Genomic DNA, 24006 nt, shown 5'->3' on the forward strand with positions numbered 1-24006 from the left:
ATTATTGTAATACTTTTTTGAATATTCAACGAGGGGTGTTGTTGTCAACCGCCTGTATTCAATGGAGAGAGATGCTATGCTACTAGCCACGTCATGAATATGCATAGCCATCTCAAGAAAACTTCGATATAAAGTGTTTTTTCTCAAACTTGCTGGGATGTCACGTGTCCTACTTATATCAGTACAATCGTAACAACCGAAGTATTACAAAACTTATATTCAATCAAATAAACCTTGCTTAGCAAATAAACCATTACATTTTTTGTTGACCAACTTTGACACTCTCTCATTGACCTCCATACAAAAACTCTTCGCTTGCTGAGCAAAATAAACAAAACATCGCCACCGTTTTTGGCCCAGTTATCCCTCTCGCTTCGCCTCTTCGTCTCTGGCGTCAGTCTTCGAGGTGTTTACCACAGACCTTATTTTCAGCGTTAAAAAAATAAATAATAATAATAAAAAACTCCATTAATTTTCCCATAGGCTTTGTTCAACGAACCATGGCGGCGTTAGTGCCTACAAAAAGACGGCATTACTATTTCTCTCTATAGGTGCGGCAACTTTGTCTGAGGTGGGCGTTTAACCGAGGTTACCACTCTATACACTTTGACAGGTTATTAGCATTTTTGCTAGCTAGTTAGCAGCTAGCTCAGTTATTTCAAGTGGTTTTTCAGTTAGCCACTTAGCTAACCTTTCTGACTGATATGTTTGTATGTTAGCCAACCTGTTAATGCTATCAATGCCAGTAAATGTATTACATTTAACTAGTTAAGCCATTTCTGTTACATTGCTATGTTTAATTTCTATCCTGCTGTAAAGTGATTCAGCCACTAGCCTCAAACCTGCTGTAAAGTAGTGCAGCTAATCTACCTTCTGTAATGTAATTCTGTACTTACCTCCTATTTACCTCCATGTTGTTCCATTGCAATTGTGTAACATTTTATATGCAGCTATCCTGTACATTGACCCTTTTCTGTATGCCCTGTGTTTCTACTGCAGTTTCACACTTCTCCACATTATTAAACCTGCCAATTACAACACCTGCCTGTTCCTTGGAGAAAGTAGTGTGGTTAAGAGTTTAGCTTGCTGTGTAGCTGAACAAGCGCTCACTGGGCGCAATCGTTAATGGGAGAACAGAACAGCAAGAGAGACAGAAACAGTGAGAGAGAGACTGTAAGAAAAATAGATCTCTCCATGGTGCTCAAGTAACCAGTCCTGCACATGCATAGAGTATACACTCAGAACACACACACATAAACACACACACAGGTAGGTAAGTTATAGTCCACTCAGCAGTGGGGTCAGATTCAGCAAGTCTCAAATATCGTCATGGTCGCGGAACCGTAAACCTCATTAATAAAACATGAGTGTTGATTGGCCAGAGAGGCACTAGTGGAGTCATGTGATAGGACACAGCTCTGGTGTCCTGCTGTCACACCTGGGCTGAAAGCAGGTGATGTGTTTGTGGGATGTTGAGGGGAACAAAACAATGCTGTATCTAGATAATAAACACAGAACATCTGTTTATACTGCCCAGGACTCTGTAAAAAGGTCTATACTGTTGTCCTTCATTCTATACCCCTGGCCTCTCTGTCTCTCCTTAATGCTGCTGGTTGATGTGGCATTTAACTGGTCAGGCCATTGGGGGACAGCTCTTGTATCTGTGATGGTATCCAATTCACAAACTTCTGGTCCCAAGAGAGAAACACAGAGCAGATAACTGTCTAATAGAGAGAGACAGAGAATGTAGGACACTGTCATCATGTCTTACCCAGGTTGGATGAAGCTCGTCCCTGTGCAGCTCTGTCCTGCAGCTCCTCTGCTATGTCCAGCTGCTGCTGGTGGTACTGGCCTGCCCTCTCCAAGTCCTGGAGAACATATGGAGAGTTATGCTGTGTGTGTGACCATCTGTACATATGTGCGTGTGTGTATCAGTGCTTGATTTCGGATGAATAAGGTGCAGGAGCTGTCTTTTTTAACCACATTTCAATGACCAATAATTGGTGGTGTCTCTATGTATCCTAGCATGAAAAAGACAGCATAAATGTGGTATTAACACTGGAAGGCTGCTGGTCTCTGATCTCATGTAGGCCTACTATCTCCTGCCTTTGTGCCCCTGATTAAGGCACTTAACCCCCCACAAAGTACAATAACTGCACTGTTGGGCTACTGTATAAAACCCTCCGTCTGGAGAGCTACTGGGTGTTGATCCAGCCCTGAAAGTTTGCTTATCAAGGTCCTGTTGAGCAGCTGATGTTTAGGCTACAATGTGGTGTGTTAGAGCAGGGCTTGAACAAAAGCCTGCACACCCAGTAGCTCTCCTGGAGGATGGTTGGCCACCCTTGATATAAAATATTGCAACATTACAACCAAATACTTTTATGTCTTTTTACAATTATTCCCTCATTCAATGGATCAGGGATGAAATGGATAAGATAGGCTACTTTATAAGGATAAAATATTCCTGTTTCAGGGGAGATCTTTGCACAGCATGTCAGTTATTTGTCAATTAGGCTATTCTTAGAATATTTGTAACGTTGTCGGAATTACATGGCTAGCCTACTTTTTAATAGAGGGGAATCCCAGCTTTCCAATAACGGTATCAGATGTATTTCTCAACAGTGCCAGTGGAAAGGCAACAAATGAGTCAACGACATTATTGCTTATAGCTAAATAGTTAACTAGCGAGATAACTAGCCATTCTACAAGCTATGTTTTGAATTGGCTATACAGTTCGTCTATCATTATTTTATAGGCTACCTGCTGCTGAAATGTCTCTCTCTCTCCTCGGGCAATAGTCCACTCGCACTGGCCCACACGCAGATGATGCACAGCACACAGAGAGATGTGCTGAAGGGTAGACCAAATTCGGATCATGGCTGACATGTCAATATTTAAGTGATTGATAATATATTTAAAAAGGAAAACACAATATAAAAATTCCATGACTTTTCCAGGATTTTCATGACCGTAAAAACCCAAATTTGACCATTTAGAACAGCACATCCTGCGCATACAAACTGGCCCATTCTCAATCTGCGCATTCTCAAACTCGAACAGTACTGGCACGCATACACCGGATTCACAGACTAGCGGCAAATAAACTTAAACAAAGCAGAATCAGGATATGAATGCCCACTCTTCATTGCTATTCAATGTAGGTCCCGCCTTCATTACACTTTCATCAACCTTTTTTAGAAGCTATGTGTGAATCCGGGCCAGTGATAAGCCACTTTGTTTTATAGAGGAGCCAGTACACAGTTCCCCAAAAACTGGAGGTGTTGTTACGGTGCTCCAGACAGCTCCAGCCCAAATCAAGCACTGGTGTGTATATCTTTGTGTATACAGTATGTGTGTGGTCTGCTACCTGCATGCAGCGAGCAGCATGTCCCAGGCCGGCATAAGCCCTCATCTGTATGGTCCTGTCCTTCAGCTCCTGAGCCAGCTGCAGCACCAGGGTGTGGTAGGACACAGCCTTGTCAAAGTCTCTCTGGCTGTGGTGGGCACTGCCCAGGTTACTGTACGCCCGCGCCTCCTCAGGACCGTTACCTAGGGTCTGCAGATCACATCAGATAATATAAATGTTGATTTTATTCAGTGCCTTTAATACAATAGATGAAAATATAAAGAAGTGAGTGAAATGAAAGACAGATTGAGAAAAAATAATTAGAATTTCAGTTCACTTCCTGAATTGAAATAGAATTGACCCCAACCCTGGTGCATGCATATGTGTGTTTGTATGTATGCGTGTGTGGTTCTTCATTAGTTAAATACCTTAGCTATGTCCAGGTGTTGCTGGTGACACTGCATAGCATTGGTGAAGTCTCCCAGTGCTGTGTAAACAGCTCCCATGTTGCCCAGCTGGCGAGCCTCTGACAGCGGGCATTGTGTCTGCCGTGCCAACAGCACACACTGCTTATGGCTGGCCAGGGCGTTAGGGTAGTCCGCTATCGCTGTGTACACATGGCCAAGGCTGCTCAGCGCACCGGACGCAGCCTAGAGACAAACACACAGACTTGTTAGATTTGTCCTCAGTCCTGGCATTCAAACCGGTAACCCTCTGGTGACTGGCCCGCCTCTCTAACCCTGAGGCTACCATCGCACCACATTAACACTGCCACAGAAGGCATCTTAGAAAGACACACACACAATCTAAACAAAAGGAAACAGTGGGAAAGATGAGGAGGTGTAGAGTAACATTGATGTTAATAATGATGTGTGTGTTTGAACAACCTCAGGCTGTGGACCTCTGGTGTCGACTGGAGAGGAGACTCAATAATCATGTCACACTCACACCTCTGTCCTCAGCTCTAAACACACACACACACACACACGCTGCTTTCATTAGAATGGACCTGTTCACGCACCCATTCGTCTTGGTGACAGGTGTCTTATCGATTTGACATCTAGGATGCCTTTAAATGACTGAGCTCGGACACAACTGTCCTCTACACACCAAAACACACACACAAACACATTGTATAGCATATTCAGAACGTGCATAAACAAGGTTACACTGAAAGGCATGTTTCGTACAATATTAAACAAACAATAAATATTGAATAACATATACAATGACATGTGAACACACAGCATAACCATACAGCAATACAGCTGTACTGATATTCACACAGTCAGGTCTGCAATGTGTCCAGTCAAGTTCAATTCTAATGGAAATGTTATCTTCACCATAATACAGAGACTTTCTTCTCATTCCTCCTCATTGTATTTCAGTCATGAACAGTGAGTGGTGCAGCTCAAGAGCATTTTTTTTATATTGTTATATTGTCACATTGCTCTGACTGAGAGCATCTCAGCATGGCTCCTGAATAGAAGAAGGGGAAAGAGAAGGAGAAGTACACAATGGAGCGATCACACACACACCTCTCTGTCCTTGAGTTTCATGGCGAGGACCAGCTGATGTCTGTGATTGGTCAAAGCCTCCCTGTAGTTGCCCTTGGAGAAGTAGGCAGAGCCTAGGTTCCCGTGAGCTCGGCACTCGCCTGATTGGTCACCTGGGAAGACATGATAATGAGGTGGGTGTGGACATAAGGCTTCTTAGATGGTGTTAAATGTTCCAATTCATTTGGGTTTGAAGCCTGCAGATTTCTGCTAATACATGATGTAGTGGAGGTGGTTCAGTGAACTACACTCACATGATGAGTGACCTTTTTTTTTTTTTTTTTTTTGGGGGTAGATCAGCTTTAATATTGCAGATAGATTGTAACTTTATCAATGTAATTGTCTGCATCACTTCCAATCCCCCATATATATTTTTTCTCGCAAATATATATATACAGCGGGAGAACAAGTATTTGATACACTGCCGATTTTGCAGGTTTTCCTACTTACAAAGCATGTAGAGGTCTGTAATTTTTTATCATAGGTACACTTCAACTGTGAGATACGGAATCCAAAAAAATCAGAAAATCACATTGTATGATTTTTAAGTAATTAATTTGCATTTTATTGCATATATATATACATACATATCCTTTTTTAAAATATATTTTCCTTTCTTACTTTCCAACCCCACCACCCCTCCCCTAATTGGAGTAAACTAGTGAACAACAACGCTTAGGCCTCTACTTCCAGCTTATACATACTATATACATTTTATGGACACAGTCAAATTTACAATAGTTCTATTTTGTTTGTTTTTACTTCTGAACTTCCTCTACCCTCGATCATTTTCATGATGTCCATCCGGTTTGCTTCTATATGCCATATCTTTCAAACTGTGCTCTTTCACAAAAGTTCTTAACTTATAACCTTTATACTTATTATGGACAAAGTATTTTTACATTAGTTATCTTGTTGTTATTAGTCCCAAACTTTAGCTCCATTCAACCCCTCCCATCTATCTCTTAACACCATCCATATAGGATTTCTATTTGCCATATTTTTTCAACTGTACTGTGCTGTTTAACAAAAGTTCTGAACCCTTCTATTCTCATTGTTTCTACAGATTGTAAATTGAAAATAAACATTTTTGTTAAAAGTATTATTATATTATTGATCGATTGACTATGACTTTTCAGATCACCCAGTAGTGCTATCTGCAGGGTTAGCTCCAGGTAAATATTGCAATCCTTCAGCCATTCCTGGACCTATGACCAAAAACAAGCTACAAATGGACAGTACCAAAACAAATGATCTAATGATTCTGTCTCTTCGCAGCAAAATCTGCCGAGCTGGGAAGATTGAATCCCCAATTTAAATAACATTATATTGGTAGCCAGAATTTTGTATAATAATTTAAATTGAAAAATTCTACATTTTGAATCCGGCGTCGTTTTACATATCAGTTCATAAACAATTTGCCATGGAATCGGTATGTCAGAAATATTTTCCCAACTATTTTGCAATCTATATGGGATGGCTGTCAATCCTTTGGTCCTTAAATGAAACTGGTATACTTTTTTATTTATCACAATTTTCTTTAACCAATAATGGTCTTTAATGCAGGGCCGACAGACAAGTTCCTTACTTTTTCCTCCTTCCACTTTTGCGGTAATGCTGCAATTATTTGGTTGTAATTTTGGGTAGAGCAGACATTTCCATATGTTTTTGTTAGCTGCATGTGCGACTTAACTCCACCAGTCCTACCTATGACAACATTTACGAAGATTGTATTATTATTTTATTTTTTTAAATAATGGTTTTTTATCAATTAGTATATTTGAGTTTAACCACAATATTTGTTGCATTATTTGTTCTGTTGTTTCTGGAGGATTAAATTGAAATTACAACCAACTTTCTATGGCTTGTTTTAGAAATAGTGATATTTGGGAGATTTTCAAATAACTGAAAGTGAGAGGTTGTAATCTGAATAAAGGGAAAAATGCCATTCTTGAACATGGGGTGAGACAATCTTACTAATTTGTTAGAGAACCAGTTTGGATTTAAGTATAACATTTGAATGACTGAAGCTTTTAGTGATAGGTCTAATGCTTTAATATTTAATCATTTCTGTCCTCCGAATTCATATTCATTATATAAATAGGCCCGTTTAAATTTATCTTGCTTGCCGTTCCAAATAAAATGGAATATTTTTTTCTCATATAATTTAAAAAACCTAGCAAGACCATAAGCAAATAGGTAAACTGGGATAATACTAAAGAGTTAATCAGGGTGATTTTTCCACAAATAGACAGGTATTTACCTTTCCATGGTAGCAAGATCTTATCTATTTTTGCTAACTTTCTATTCAAATTTATTGGAGTGAGATCATTTATTTCTTTTGGGATATGTATACCGAGTATATCCACATCACCATCAGACCATTTTATTGGTAAACTACACGCTAATGTAAAAATTGTATTTGTTAGTGATCCAATACGTAATATAGTACATTTATCATAATTTGGTTGTAATCCAGAGAGGTTAGAAAATGTATCTAGATCCTCTATGAGGCTGTGGAGGGATTCAAGTTGTGGATTTAAAAGAAAACATGAATCATCAGTGTACAATGACACCTTTGTTTTTAAGCCCTGGATTTCTAATCCCTTGATATTATTGTTGGATCTGATTTTAATAGCTAACATTTCGATGGCCATAATAAATAGATATGCCAATAGTGGACAACCTTGTTTTACTCCGCTTGACAGTTTAAAACTTTCTGAGAAACAGCCATTATTTACTATTTTACACATAGGGTTACTACACATGATTTTTAACCATTCTATTGTTCTCGTTCTATTGTTTCCATTACTTGCCTTATAATATCTCCAATGTATTGTCCATGTAAAAAACCAGTCTGATTAGAATGAATAATGTCCGACAAGACCTTTTTAATTCTATGCGCTATACATTTTGCTAAAATTTTTGCATCACAACACTGAAGTGTAAGGGGCCTCCAATTGTTTCAATGGACTGGATCTTTATATTTCCCACTTGTATCCTGTTTCAGTAATAATGAAATCAGACCTTCTGTGGTTAAAACATGCTAATAACGGTCCTCTGAGTATATCAAAAAAGGTTTGGTATACCTCAACTGGTATGCCATCCAACCCTGGAGTTTTCCCAGATATAAAGGCTTTAATTGCATCCAGAAGTTACTCCTCTGTAATTTCACCTTCACATGTGTCTTTCTGTATGGCTGTTAATCTTACATTATCAATAGAAAAAAATCCATACAATTAGCTTCAGTTGGAGGAGATGGAGGCGACTGAAACGAAAACATATGCTTAAAGTACTTTCCTTCCTCCTTCAAAATATAATTTGGTGAATCATGGGTGACTTCGTCATTTGTAACCAATTTCAGTAAATTCTTTTTGGTAGCATTTCTATGTTGAAGATAAAAAAAATATTTGGTGCATTTTTTCCCATATTACATCCAGTTTGCTTTATTTTTATAATATATTACACTTGATCTTTCTTGAATAAGTTCCTCCATTTCTTTTAGTTTTTCCTCTAACTTATTCTGAGCCTCTGTTACCGTTTTTATTGCTGTTCTGTTAGACCTTCTATTTCCTTTGTTAGTATGGACTCTTTTGACCTAAATTGCTTTTGTTTTCGAGATGTGTACTGAATTGCATGGCCTTTAAAGGCACATTTAAAAGTGTCCCATACAATATGGGGATTTGCTGTTCCTATGTTATGTCAGACAAATTCAGTTATAAATTCCTCTGTCCTAGTTAAAAACAAGTTATCATCCAATAGGCGTTGATTAAATGTCCAATATCTTCGCCCACGTGAAAATTCAGTAAGAGTTGCCAATTATACAATGGTCTGACTGCATTCTGTCCCCTATCAACACTTTTTAAACTTTTGGTGCCAACGAGAATGACATAAGAAAGAAGTCAAGACGACTAGCTTGATTGAGTCTCTGCCATGTATATCTCACTAGGTCAGGATATTTAAGCTTCCATATATCCACTAGTTCTAATGTATCCATGACATTCATGATTTCCTTAAGAGCATGAGGGTGATAGTTTGTAGTGTGATTTCCTTTACGGTCCATTGAGCTATTTAAAACAGTATTATAATCTCCCACCATAATAATAGAGTCTTGTATTGCTTGCAGGTTGATAATTTACTATATATATTTTAAAAGAAGCGTGGATCATCATTATTTGGTCCGTAAAGTTTAATGAGCCATATCTGTTTATGGTCCAATAACATATTTAAAATCATCCATCTATCTTGTGGATCTGTTTGGACAATTTGCACATTCGGATCAAAATTACTATTCATTAATATCATCACCCCTTTTGAGTTTCTTTGCCAATGGGAGAAGTATATTTTCGCCCCCATTTCCTTTTTCCACACAACTTCATCTAGAATTGTGAGTGATGAGTGACCTGATGACTTGTGTTAGCTCACATAGCAAATGCCTTGTCTTCCACTCAGTGGGTTATCACAGTATTAAGTCACACGTACAGCGACATCTCTCTCTCCACCCATACAGTGGCTAGCGAATGTATTCACCCCCCTTGGCATTTTTCCTATTTTGTTGCCTTACAACCGGAATTAAAATGGATTTTTGGGGTCATTTGATTTACACAACATGCCTACCACTTTGAAGATGCAAAATATTTTCTCTTGTGAAACAAACAAGGAATAAGACAAAAAAACTGAAAACTTGAGCGTGCATAACTATTCACCCCCCCAAAGTCAATACTTTGTAGAGCCACCTTTTGCAGCAATTACAGCTGCAAGTCTCTTAGGGTATGTCTCTATAAGCTTGACACATCTAGCCACTGGGATTTTTGGCCATTCTTCAGGGCAAAACTTCTCCAGCTCCTTCAAGTTGGATGGGTTCCGCTGGTGTACAGTAATCTTTAAGTCATACCACAGATTCACAATTGGATTGAGGTCTGGGCTTTGACTAGGCCATTCCAAGACATTTAAATGTTTCCCCTTAAACCACTCAAGTGTTGCTTTAGCAGTATGCTTAGGATCATTTTCTTGCTGGAAGATGAACCTCCGTCCCAGTCTCAAATCTCTGGAAGACTGAAACAGGTTTCCCTCAATAATTTCCCTGTATTTAGCACCATCCATCATTACTTCAATTCTGACCAGTTTCCCAGTCCCTGCCGATGAAAAACATACCCACCGCATGATACTGCCAACACCATCCTTCACTGTGGGGATGGTGTTCTCGGGGTGATGAGAGGTGTTGGGTTTGTGCCAGACATAGCGTTTTCCTTGATGGCCAAAAAGCTCAATTTTAGTCTCATCTGACCAGAGTACCTTCTTCCATATGTTTGAGAGTCTCCCACATGCCTTTTGGTGAACACCAAACATGTTTGCTTATTTCTTTCTTTAAGCAATGGCTTTTTTCTGGCCACTCTTCCGTAAAAGGCCAGCTCTGTGGAGTGTACGGCTTAAATTGGTCCTATGGACAGATATTCCAATCTCCGCTGTGGAGCTTTGCAGCTCCTTCAGGGTTATCTTTGGTCTCTTTGTTGCCTCTCTGATTAATGCCCTCCTTGCCTGGTCCGTGCATTTTGGTGGGCGCCCCCTCTTATTTTTTTCATTTCACTTCACCAATTTGGACTATTTTGTGTATGTCCATTACATGAAATCCAAATAAAAATCATTTTAAATTACAGGTTGTAATGCAACAAAATAGGAAAAACGCCAAGGGGGATGAATACTTTTGCAAGGCACTGTACCTAGTGTATGTATCTGTGTGTATGCATGCAATTGTGTGAGTCAAAGCAATTGTGAGTGTGTGTATGTGTGTTTCAAGTTGTATTGTCACATGCACAGGTGTAAAACTGTACAGTGAAATGCTTGCGAGCTCTTTCCCAACAATGTGTGGGTGGGTGTGTGTGTACCTAGCGTCTTGGCGACCTCCAGGTCTTGCTGCATGTATCCTGTGCTCTTCTCTGCGTTGCCTAGCGACCAGTTGGCTGAGCTAAGAGCAGAGAACACTGAACCTCGGAGCTTCAGAAAAAACAGAGAAGAAAGAAGAAACGTGATGATCATCACACACACATAGAAACACACACACATACAGAAACACACAAACTGCCTTGCCTTCAGAGAGCATGTGCCAATCTTTAGCCCCGCCTCCAGGACCACCACAGAGGCGCCGTGGTAACCAGCAGTTAGCAGCTCCTGACCAATCACACACACCACCACGAACGGACTCTTGTCCAGCTTCATCCTCTGCAGCTGATGGTAGGTGGGTTCTAGAGAGTCTATGGAGACACACACACACACAGCTATAGAAATGCATTTATTCATGTATACATTTGTTTTTGCAATGTTTATTATATTACAGACACCTTAATGCATACTTTTAAATGGTATTATGTAAGATAAACATACAAATATAAGTATAATTTAAAAAAGTTATAATGTTACTGTCCCCACTACAACAACAAAATACCGCCGGCTTCAAAGCCAAATACATAGCACCAGCAATACAATGTATATATACATCATTGACTGTACCCCAGAACGATCAACTATGGAGAGAACAAGGAATCTACGGAGGAGAGACACATTTACATTTACATTTTAGTCATTTAGCAGACGCTCTTATCCAGAGCGACTTACAGGAGCAATTAGGGTTAAGTGCCTTGCTCAAGGGCACATTTACGTCATTTAGCAGACGCTCTTATCCAGAGCGACTACAAGTTGGTGCATTCACCCTATAGCCAGTGGGATAACCACTTTACAATTATACTTTTTTTTTTTTTTTTTTTTGGGGGGGGGGGGGGGTAGAAGGATGACTTTATCCTATCCCAGGTGTTCCTTAAAGAGGTGGGGTTTCAAATGTCTCCGGAAGGTGGTGAGTGACTCCGCTGTCCTGGCGTCGTGAGGGAGCTTGTTCCACCATTGGGGTGCCAGAGCAGCGAACAGTTTTGACTGGGCTGAGCGGGAACTATGCTTCCGCAGAGGACACTGTGGAAGAGCTAATGATCAGCTTCAGTGTATACACTTTCTTTCTTCTATTTCTCTATTTCTCTCTCTATTCTCTCTTTGTCAGTCAATCAATTCTCTTCCTTCTCTCGTTTACCTGCCTTCTTTTACTTATTCCTCTTCATATGTGTACCTCACAAATCCTATTTTCTTTCGACCGTCTTAAGTGGCCATTTCTATTCAAAACGTTTGACGCATTCAACCTTCCAGCTGAAATAATACATTTCATAAAAATATTATATAAATATCCTAAAGCAAAAATATACACAAATAATACAGTATCTGATGAAATTGCTTTAGAAAGGGGCACGAGACAGGGATGTCCTTTCTCCCCCCTCCCTCCTGTTTGCGCTGGCAATTGAACTGCTTGCAGAAACAATTAGACAGGACCCAATCGTAACAGGTATCAGAATTGGTACACATAAACTAAACTAGTTCCTATCTCCAGGTTCCTATCCCCTAATTAGTCAGTGTATAAGTGTTCCCTCTGACCCTTTGTCCTTGTGGGTGATTGTTATTTGTGAGAGTAGTGTAGCTCGGTGGAGCTACTCGTACATATTGTTGCCAGGGTAGATTTTCCCCTGTGCATATGTATTATTGGATATCCGTTACAGTGTATTTGCCAGGGATGATAGTTTCCCCTGTGCCTGTTTCGTTGATCGCTATTTGAGCGCATTTGTGTGCCTACAAAGGAATAAACTCTGTATTCGGTGATTACCCTCCTGCGCCTGACTCCTTTCCATCACACTCATCACAGAATCACCCACCCGCTATGGAGTCAGCGGGAGAAGAGCGCATGCCTGGAGTCGTGGCACGGGTCCAGGAGCATTCCACGATGCTGGCCAGCTTGGGGGAAGCGATGGATCGGGTTCTTCAGGTCGTCCAATGCCTGGAGAGGAGGACCCGATCTGTCGAGACCAGCTGGCCAACCAGATCCAGCCACCTACACCCCAGCACCTGGAGGGATCCAGATATCCCGACCACGGGCGTTTGATGGGACGGCGGCGCTGTGCCAGGGATTCCTCCTCCAAATGGAGCTGTACTTCTCCAGCATCAGGTCGGCGCCATCGGAGCGGGAGAAGGTGTCCATCCTCGTTTCCTGCCTCTGTGGGAAAGCCCTGGAGTGGGCCAACGCGGTGTGGAACGAAGGAGGAGCCGCGTTGGAGGACTACGGGGAGTTCGCTCGCCTCTTTCGGGCGGTCTTCAATCACCCGCCCGAGGGTCGAGAGGCGGGTGAGCGGCTGGTCCACCTGAGACAGGGGACGAGGACCACGCAGGACTTCGCGTTGGAGTTTCGGACACTGTCCGGGTGGAACGAGTGGGCCCTGATCGACCATTTCCGGTGGCATCTGCGGGAGGACGTCCGACGGGAGCTAGCCTGCCGGGACACCATGTTGTCCTTCAATAAACTGGTGGACATGGCCATTCGTTTGGACAACCTGCTGGCAGCCAGAGGACGTCCTGGTAGGGGTCTGCCCGTTTCCACCCCGGACGACTCGGATCCCGAGCCGATGGAGCTGGGTGGAGCCGCCGGCCGAGAGAGCGGAGGAGGACACTGACAGTCTGGTGGCACGAAGGGACAGTACACCATACGTCGTAGTCAACGTTCTTTTGGGCCTGGAGGCGGCAGGCAGGGCACTCACGCATCACCCCAGGTATCGAACACCCACACTTCTTCAGAGCCCTCTGCTGCGCACTGTACCCTACCTATCCACTTTCCCGACCACATGGTAGTTCCCCAGTGTAAGGCGCTAGTCGATTCAGGCGCAGCTGGGAACTTTATGGACAGGGCATTCGCACGCCGTCAAGGCATTTCATTGGTTCCCCTATCCATTCCACTCCCCATCAGAGCACTTGATAGTCGACCATTAGGGTCCGGGTTTGTTACGGAAGTCACTATACCAGTCACCATGATCACCCAGGAGACACATTATGAGAAGGTTATTTTTTCGATTATTGAGTCTCCTGCTTTCCCTGTGGTATTAGGTATCCCTCGGTTAGCACTCCACAACCCCACCTTCTCATGGCCGCAGAGGGCTCTCACGGTGTGGTCGCGAGAATGTCAGGGTAGGTGTCTAGATGTTTCCGTTGGTGCAACCACGGTGTAAAGTCCAGACGGTACCTCCACCGTGTGTATTCCCCCCGAATACCTCGATTTGGCGCACGCGTTTTCAAAGACGCGTGCGACTAAATTACCAACTCATCGGGCGGGGGATTGCGCGATAAACCTTCGGGTAGACGCTGTACCTCCCAGGAGTCATGTGTACCCCCTGTCGCAGGCTGAAATGGAGGCTATGGAAACATACGTCTCCGAGTCCCTGGGCCAGGGGTATATACGTCCCTCCACTTCACCTGCCTCCTCGAGTTTCTTCTTTGTGAAGAAGAAAGACGGCGGTCTGCGCCCGTGCATTGATTATCGATCACTGAACAAGGAGACGATAAGATTTAGTTATCCTCTCCCCCTCATTCCTTCAGTGATTGAGTCAATGCATGGGGCACGCTTCTTCACTAAGCTAGATCTCAGGAGTGCATACAACCTGGTGCATGTTCGGGAGGGGGATGAGTGGAAGACAGCATTCAGCACAACCACAGGGCATTATGAATCCCTGGTGATGCCCTACGGTTTGATGAATGTTCCATCCGTCTTCCAGTCCTTTGTGAACGAGTTGTTTCGGGACATGCTTGGTCGCGGTGTGGTGGTCTACATCGATGACATCCTGGTGTATTCCGCTACTCGCACCGAGCATGTGTCCCTGGTTCGCAAAGTGCTGGCCCGACTGTTGGAAAATGACCTTTATGCCAAGGCAGAGAAGTGTATGTTTTTCCAGCAGTCTCCTCGGATACCGCATTATCATCTCAGGTGTGGAGATGGAGGGAGATCGCATTTCAGCCAAGTGAGTAATTGGCCGACTCCACCACGGTTAAGGAGGTGCAGTGCTTCCTTGACTTTGCCAACTACTATCGGAGGTTTATCCGGGGCTTTGGCAAGGTTGCAGCTCCCATTACATCCCTGTTGAAGGGTGGGCCGTCCCGGCTCCGCTGGTCTGCTGAGGCTGACCTGGCCTTCAGGAGACTGCGGGGTCTGTTCACCTCAGCTCCGGTACTGGCCCACCCCGATCCATCACTACCATTCGTAGTGGAGGTGGATGCGTCCGAGGTAGGGATAGGCACTGTCCTGTCCCAACGCTCGGGCACGCCACCCAAGCTCCGCCCCTGTGCCTTCTTCTCTAAGAAGCTCAGCAGAACTACGACGTTGGTGATCGGGAGCTGTTGGCTGTTGTCCGAGCTTTGACCGTGTGGAGGCATTGGCTCAAAGGGGCGAAACACCCTTTCCTCGTCTGGACGGACCACCGTAACCTGGAGTACATCCGGGCAGCGAGGAGGCTGAATCCTCGCCAGGCCAGGTGGGCTCTATTCTTCACCCAGTTTGATTTTACACTATCATACATTCCGGGTACGAAGAACGTGAAGGCAGACGCACTGTCCCGGCTGTATGACACAGAGGAGAGGCCCAGAGACAACACCCCAATACTCCCGGCCTCCTGCATTGTGGCGCCGATAGTATGGGCGATGGACGCGGATATAGAGCAGGCATTATGCACCAATCCATCTCCACCGCAGTGTCCAGCTGGGCTGCGGTACGTGCCTGCTCTTATCCGTGATCGTCTGATCTTCTGGGCATACACGTCACCCTCCTCTGGTCACCCAGGTATCGGTCGTACAGTGCGCTGCTTGATCGGAAAGTACTGGTGGCCTACCTTGGCTAAGGACATGATGGTGTACGTCTCCTCCTGCACGGTGTGCGCCCAGAGTAAGGCACCTAGGCACCTCCCAGCGGGTAAGCTACAACCTTTACCAGTTCCACAACGACCATGGTCTCACCTTAGTATTGATTTTTTGACTGATCTTCCCCTCTCCCAAGGTAACACCACCATCCTGGTCGTTGTGGACCGCTTCTCCAAGTCCTGCCGCCTCCTTCCTCTGCCCAGTCTCCCCACGGCCCTGCAGACTGCGGAGGCCCTGTTTACTCACGTCTTCCGGCACTACGGGGTGCCAGAGGATATAGTGTCCGACCGAGGTCCCCAGTTCACGTCCAAGGTTTGGAAGGCGTTCATGGAACGTCTGGGGGTCTTGGTCAGCCTGACCTCTGGGTTCCACCCCGAGTCAAATGGGCAGGTGGAACGGGTAAATCAGGATGTGGGTAGGTTCCTGCGGTCCTACTGCCAGGACCGGCCAGGGGAGTGGTCGGTGTTCTTGCCATAGGCAGAATATGCCCAGAACTCTCTCCGGAACTCCTCTACTAACCTAACACCATTCCAATATGTTTTAGGTTACCAACCGGTTCTGGCACCGTGGAACCAGAGCCAGACCGAGGCTCCTGCGGTGGATGACTGGTTTCGGTGCGCGGAGGAGACGTGGGACGCTGCCCACGTTCACCCCCTGCGCGTTGTGCATCGTCAGAAGGTACCTTCAGTACCTCGTGGAGTGGGAAGGGTACGGTCCGGAGGAACGGTGCTGGGTCCCGGTGAGGGATATCCTCGATCCCTCCCTGTTGCGGGATTTCCACCATCGCCATCCGGCTCGCCCTGCTCTGCGTCCTCATGGCCGTCCCCGAGGCCGGGGTCAGCGCACTGCTGGAGCTGCGCGTCAAGGGGGGTGTACTGTCACGACTTCGGCCGAGGCTGCCTCCCCTCCTTGTTCGGGCAGGCTTCGGCGTTTGTCGTCACCGGCTTACTAACCACTGCCGCCCCAATCATCATCACAATTGTCTTGTCTTGTCAATCACACACACCTGGTCCCTATCCCCTAATTAGTCTGTGTATAAGTGTTCCCTCTGCCCCCTTGTCCTTGTGGGTGATTGTTATTTGTGAGAGTAGTGTAGCTCGGTGGAGCTACTCGTACATATTGTTGCCAGGGTAGATTTTCCCCTGTGCATATGTATTATTGTATATCCGTTACAGTGTATTTGCCAGGGATGATAGTTTCCCCTGTGCCTGTTTCGTTGATCGCTATTTGAGCGCATTTTTGTGTCTACGAAGGAATAAACTATGTATTCGGTGATTACCCTCCTGCGCCTGTCTCCTTTCCATCACACTCATCACACTTATTCTAAAATGGATTAAATTGTTTTTTCCCCTCATCAATCTACACACAATACCCAATATGACAAAGCAAAAACAGGTTTGCAGAAATGTTTGCAAATGTATTAAAAAAATAACTGAAATATCATATTTACATAAGTATTCAGACCATTTACTTAGTACTTTGTTGAAGCACCTTTGGCAGTGATTACAGCCTCGAATCTTCTTGGTTATGACGCTACAAGCTTGGCACACCTGTATTTGGGGAGTTTCTCCCATTCTTCTCTGCAGATCCTCTCAAGCTCTGTCAGGGTGGATGGGCACGTCGCTACACAGCTATTTTCAGGTCTCTCCAGAGATGTTTGATCGTGTTCAAGTCCGGGCTCTGGCTGGGCCACTCAAGGACATTCAGAGACTTATCCCGAAGCCACTCCTGCATTGTCTTGGCTGTGTGCTTAGGGTCGTTGTCCTGTTGGAAGGTGAACCTTCACCCCAGTCTGAGGTCCTGAGTGCTCTGGAGCAGGTTTTCATCAAGGCTCTCTCTGTACTTTGCTCCGCTCATCTTTCCCTCGATCCTGACTAGTGTCTCAGTCCCCTGCCTCTGAAAAACATCCCCTCAGCATGATGCTGCCACCACCATGCTTCACCGTAGGGATGGTGCCAGGTTTCCTCCAGACGTGACGCTTGGCATTCAGGCCAAAGAGTTCAATCTTGCTTACATCAGACCAGAAGATCTTGTTTCTCATGGTCTGAGAGTCCTTTAGGTGCCTTTTGGCAAACTCCAAGCAAGCAGTCGTGCCTTTTACAGAGGAGTGGCTTCTGTCTGGCCACTCTACCATAAAGGCCTGATTGGTGGAGTGCTGCAGAGATGGCTATCCTTCTGGAAGGTTCTCCCATCTCCACAGAGGAACTCTGGAGATCTCTCAGAGTGACCATCGGGTTCTTGGTCACCTCCCTGACCAAGACCCTTCTCCCCCGATTGCTCAGTTTGGCTGGGCGGCCAGCTCTAGGAAGAGTCTTGGTGGTTCCAAACTTCTTCCATTTAAGAATGATGGAGGCCACTGTGTTCTTGGGGACCTTCACTGCTGCAGACATTTTTTGGTATCTGTGCCTTGACACAATCCTGTCTCGGAGCTCTACGGACAATTCCTTCGACCTCATGGCTTGGTTTATGCTCTGACATGCACTCTCAACTGTGGGACATTATATAGACAGGTGTGTGCCTTTTCAAATAATTTCAAATCCATTGAATTTCCCACAGGTGTACGCCAATGAAGTTGTAGAAACATCTCAAGGATGCACCTGAGCTCAATTTCGAGTCTCATAGCAAAGGGTCTAAATACTTATGTAATAAGCTATTTCTGTTTTCTATTTTTAATTAATGTGCAACAGTTTCTAAATACAGGTTTTCGCTTATGTCATTATGGGGTATTGTGTGTAGATTGATGAGGATTTGTTTTATTTAATCCATTTTAGAATAACAAAATCTGGAAAAAGTCAAGGGGTCTGATCTAAAATCAATGTGGAAAAAACTGAAATAATGTCCCTAAATCTGAGGGTGGTTTTAACCTTCCAGATTTGGAATTGTTTCAACTCGCCACCCAAGGCTTTTACTTGCGACATATTGTTAAATGCACTAAAGAGGAACAATGGGTACATATTGAAGATGCCCATGCTCATCCCCAGAATCTTTTCATGTGTCTGTTTTCAAAGGATGGAGCTAAGAACATGAACAACTTCATAGTTCAAATGTAAATAAATGTATTCGAAAATGTAATCTACGTAATCCACAAAAGTAATTATTTATCATGAGGGCCATAAACAATAACTAATAATACTGTATCCTCCAAGAAAGTTTCAAATCTCACCTTTCTGGTAAAAAAAGAGTTGTAAATTGCTGTGGTGTAGTCACTTTTGAGGACACAAGCTCAAGTACACAGTACAAATATGATACAAATATGTTATATTTTATATTATGTATTTCCTATTCAACAAAACTGTATGAATAAGGCTTGAAATTACTTATATTTTTCTAAATATATTATAAAACGACTAACTGTAAGATTTCACCTTCCTTATAACTGTGAAATACATCTTTGTATATTTAGTGTTAGAGAAAATGTGCGTATTTTCTAAAGGTCTCTCTTGATCAAAACGTCTGGGGTTATCCAGGGGGCTCGTGAGAAAAAATTGACAAACACAACGTAGCAACCAGAGTAAACAGCCAAGTAGCCTACTATCTATGGTGGTGAAATGGACAGCGCTCTCCAGGTGCTGATTAATTCAAAGCAATTTAAACGTCACTGCAGAACACCCGCCAAACGTAGGCTATAGCCTACACATACTCGAGTATAGCTGTGTGGCTTACACAAGTCCGAATTTCTTATAAGCCTAATTTTCAAGACATCAATGTACAGCAACATGTGTAGCAACATAGACGTCACTGCAGAACACCTTCCATATGCATATGCAAACATACTCAGCTGTGGGCAGTGCTTAATTTGAGTAATCCTGCAGGAACAGGATCCGGCACCTCTCATATTTGACTTAGTTCGTTCCGGCACCTATTTGCCCGGATCCAGTATCTCTCGCGGCATGATTTATTAATTGTTTCACTGTTTGCAATGTAAACATTCTAATAAAAGCGTTCAATCAAGTTGCCTCCTCATTATTTCTCCCGTCCCCCAGAAAAAAACATCAAGTAAAAGCGCGGAGATCCTTCTGTGTAATCACCCTATCCTGCCACACTGATTCCAGACCTGCTCTTTTATTTGTACATAGAGGTTATGGGAAGGACCGGTGGGGTAAGTAACTGATCTTGGCACAGGTCTTGTCTTAGTAGTGGTTGTCAGCTAGTGAAGAGGTCCCTTATACTCCTGTGTCCGAGAGAACCAGAGCTACCGCTCAATACAAGCCAATTTGATCTAAGGTGTCCACATATCGATTTAAAGCGAAAATATGGGTTGGAACCGGTACCAGAATCACACAGGTCCACAAAATAGGGGACTATACATCTAGGAGGTTTTAAAAACACTATAACAACATGGAAGAAAATGAAACGGATTCTACAAGAACCAATATCACTCCCTAAAAACACACCCCCTACGGAACAATCTTTTGATAGCTTTTCAGAATTCACCTATACATTGGCCCACATGGAAAACTAGAAAGCATAGAAACCGTAAATGACGTGGTAATAGGAAATACAATTATTTCCATGACAGAATTAAAAAGCAATTTTGGACTGACCAATGTAGACATTGCAAATATATGCAACTTAAAACCTGAAAGCTTTTGGACATCAGAGCAATTTTGAGGGAATCCTATCTGAGTCAGAAACAAATACTCATATGATAGGTAAGATATACGAAACCTTGCAGAGAGCCTATCCAACTGACAATCTCTTGGAAAGAAATATCAACTATTGGAACTAAGACTTAAAAATAACTGATATAGGCACAAGATGGAGAGAGTGTTGGAACATAACGAACAAATTACAGTTAACGAAAATGTAGCTTAATCCAGTATAAACTAATGTATAGAATGTATTATACAAGAGACAAAATTCACAAATTCTACAGCACTACTGCAGAGTCATGTCTTAAGTGTAAAACTAACAATGACTCAATAATTCATGACTTCTGGGAGTGCTATAAAGTCCAAAAGTTATGGGCAGAGTTAGAAAGCTGGCTGTGAGAAGTTTTACAATGTAAATTAATCCAGTGCATATTTCAAGAGATGGCATATGGAGGTGCGGTGAGATACCCAATGGGTTGGACAATATTATTTTTGTCACTTATATTGAAGAAGCTATTACTTAAATATTGGAAGTAAAATGATACCCCAACGTTAAGAGAATGGAAGAATCAAATACTTGAAAAAAATCTGGCTACAGACAGAAACAACATAACACAATTTGAAGTCATATGAGGTAGTCTTACAAGCATTAGAAACAACATTGGGTGTGGATATATATGGTGGGAACATGTGGGTCTGAGCAAGTGTGATGTCATTAATGTTTGTGGAAATGCATGTAAATGTTAAGTTGTCTATTGTTTTTGTCTATGTATGTTTTTGTTTATTGTAACAATATATATTTTTGAATCCATCTCTCCTTCTGTCTTTTCTCTTGGGGGCTTTAACATCCCACGTGTTATCCTGGAGGTACTGGGTATATAAAGAAATTATGGATTGTGGGTAAATGAAGGGATTATGACAACCAAAAGAATGATGATTCAGTCTGATGGAACCTCCTCGCATCTTATTCAGTTTCTTAAACACTCCTGCTGTGTGTTTCTGTATTTCTCTCACTAATATAAGTGAAGCTGTTTGATTCAGGGTGGATGATGTCACAAGAAGCAGCTTTGAATTACACTATATCTTAGCTGAAAGCACAGATATTGTGTTATGACCCTGAGTAAAACACGCACACACATCCACATACACACTCACGCATAAACACAAACATGCAAAGACACACACTGCACCTCGTAGTGGGGACTTCATGGCAGCCTCAACCATGCCCACCAGTAGTTGGAGACTTTTGGGGTCCTGCGCTAAACCAGAGGCAAACGCTGCCAGGGCGTCGGCATGGCGACCAAGGTACTGCAGGGCCACACCCTGACGGAAGTATGCCTGATGGAGGGAGAAACGGAGAAGGAGAGGGGGCGAGAGGGAGAAGAAGTTAGGGGGAAAGAGAGAAATATTAGATATACTGGACATTCAACAGCTAGTCATCCTCTCATTTTGCGCTCTCATTTGGTAAAATAGATTGTACATGTATTAAACGATTGTTGTATGCATAAAAAGAAAGGAATTCAATAAATAATAAAATCATGTATATTTAAATTAACAAGATGATAAAAGTTATAATAATACTGTTGAGAGAAAGAGAGGAGATCATAGGAAACTCTTAAAGCTACATCAGCAATTAGCACTGCAGGACTACTGCTACTGACTGTGTGTGTGTGTGTGTGTGTGTGTGTGTGTGTATGCATCAGTCTATACTCAAAGCTCCCCACCAATACTATAACGTACCAAATTCACAAAATCAGACAGACTCTTTCTGACAGCAGGTAGAGTCTGGACCCCTCCTCCCTCCCCCTCCGATCTGTCAGTCTGTCTATTAGCATGTCTGGCAGCTCCCCCAGAACCCCATGAACCCCTACTTCCCTATGTGATATGGCTATATCCCCTCTACCCCACAAGCCCACCTGCTGGAGGGACAGTTCATGTAGAAGCAGACTGTTGCCTGGGTCCATCAGATCCATACCAGACCTGGAGCAAGGAGATGAGAGTGTGTGTGTGTGTGTGTGTGTGTGTGTGTGTAGCAGAGAATGCGCGCTGGATGAACAAGATGCTTCAATTACCGCTCCCATTAATCAAGAACAGATGGCAACGCAATGGAGACAGAGAGAGAAGGTGGAGAAAAGCTGAGAGAGAGGTGAGAGAGAAAGTGGAAGAGGGAGAGAGGGAAAGAGAGAGAGAGGTGGGAAAGAAAGTGGAAGAGGGAGAGAGGGAAAGAGAGAGAGGTGTGAGAGAAAAAGAACAAGAGAAAGAGAGGAGATAAGAAAGGACATGCAGAGCAGACAGAAGAGTGTGAGCCAGGGACTGTGTGTCAGCTGAGAGACACAACACTGGTACATGATGCATAGCTTAATATCTACCACAACTCATCGTCTTACTGCTTCACCACACCAATACACCTCCCCATTATCAATCAATCAATCAATTTTATTTTATATAGCCCTTCTTACATCAGCTAATATCTCGAAGTGCTGTACAGAAACCCAGCCTAAAACCCCAAACAGCTAGTAATGCAGGTGTAGAAGCACGGTGGCTAGGAAAAACTCCCTAGAAAGGCGAAAGCCTAGGAAGAAACCTAGAGAGGAACCAGGCTATGAGGGGTGGCCAGTCCTCTTCTGGCTGTGCCGGGTGGAGATTATAACAGAACCATGCCAAGATGTTCAAAAATGTTCATAAGTGACAAGCATGGTCAAGCATGGTCATTACCTTAGTGCAGTAAAACCACACACTGTATTGAAACCAGTTACAGCTGAGACCAACACAGAGTTACTCACAGTCTGAGAATGAATAATAATATGCCATTTAGCAGACGCTTTTATCCAAAGCGACTTACAGTTATGCATGCATACATTTTGTGTATGGGTGGTCCCGGGGATCGAACCCACTACCTTGGCGTTACAAGCGCCGTGCTCTACCAGCTGAGCTACAGAGGACTGTGTATACTGTGTCAGCATTGGAGAGAAATAACAACAAGCTTTGGAATACATTGAGCGATTCATATGATTAAATGTGAATATATCATAGGAGAAGGCAAATGAGTGGACTAACACAAGTACATATGGAGTCAAATATATTGGCACCCTTGCACAATTCACTATTTCTGTTAAAATTTAAATTGTAAAAACTTTGTGTTCACACATGTATTTGTTTGATTTACAACTGCACAGGACCAAGAAAAACAACAACATCTAAACTGAAATTCAGACGTTTTACTTCAAAGTCAAAAATAACCTCTTGTTTGAGATCAAATGTTTCATATGAGGTGACAGTACAAAATGTAACCTTTTATTTGAGGGTATTTCCATACATATCTGTTTTACCATTTAGAAATTAAAGCACTTTATATATCTAGCCCCCCCATTTGAAGAAGTCATGAGTATTTGGACAAAATGTACTTATAATGTATTAACGTTTAGTATTTGGTCCCATTTTCCCAGCACGCAATGACTACATCAAGCTTGTGACTCTACACACTTGTTGGTTGCATTTGCAGCTTGTTTTGGTTGTGTTTTGGATTATTAGATGCAAAGTTTGATAGAATGATGGCACCACCAGCACAAACCTTCATTCCGTTACCAAATTTAGCATCTGCACTGTTGTTCAAGTAAATGTGTTTTTGTGGACATTTATAAAAGTAGTCCTTGTGCATAGAGTTATGTAATTGTTCTCCCCTGTGGTAAGTTGCAGGTGCCTACAAGATAAAAAATAGCCATTCAACCAGTTTTGAAAAGATAAAAAA

The 24006-nt window shown here is 43.1% G+C and overlaps 1 protein-coding gene across 1 annotated transcript in view; it reads right to left on the reverse strand.

Annotated features, from left to right (window-relative positions):
* Positions 1-24006, reverse strand: part of LOC121582239 (tetratricopeptide repeat protein 28-like) — a 70255-nt gene that overhangs the window by 37848 nt on the left and 8401 nt on the right. Inside the window, 7 exon segments of the mRNA XM_041897913.1 lie at positions 1772-1868; positions 3368-3556; positions 3775-3996; positions 4885-5015; positions 10788-10896; positions 10990-11153; positions 21449-21596. Of these exon segments, the coding sequence (XP_041753847.1) occupies positions 1772-1868; positions 3368-3556; positions 3775-3996; positions 4885-5015; positions 10788-10896; positions 10990-11153; positions 21449-21596 (1060 nt within the window).

This window comes from Coregonus clupeaformis, chromosome 15 (genome assembly GCF_020615455.1).
Source record: "Coregonus clupeaformis isolate EN_2021a chromosome 15, ASM2061545v1, whole genome shotgun sequence".
Classification (NCBI taxonomy): Eukaryota; Metazoa; Chordata; class Actinopteri; order Salmoniformes; family Salmonidae; genus Coregonus; species Coregonus clupeaformis.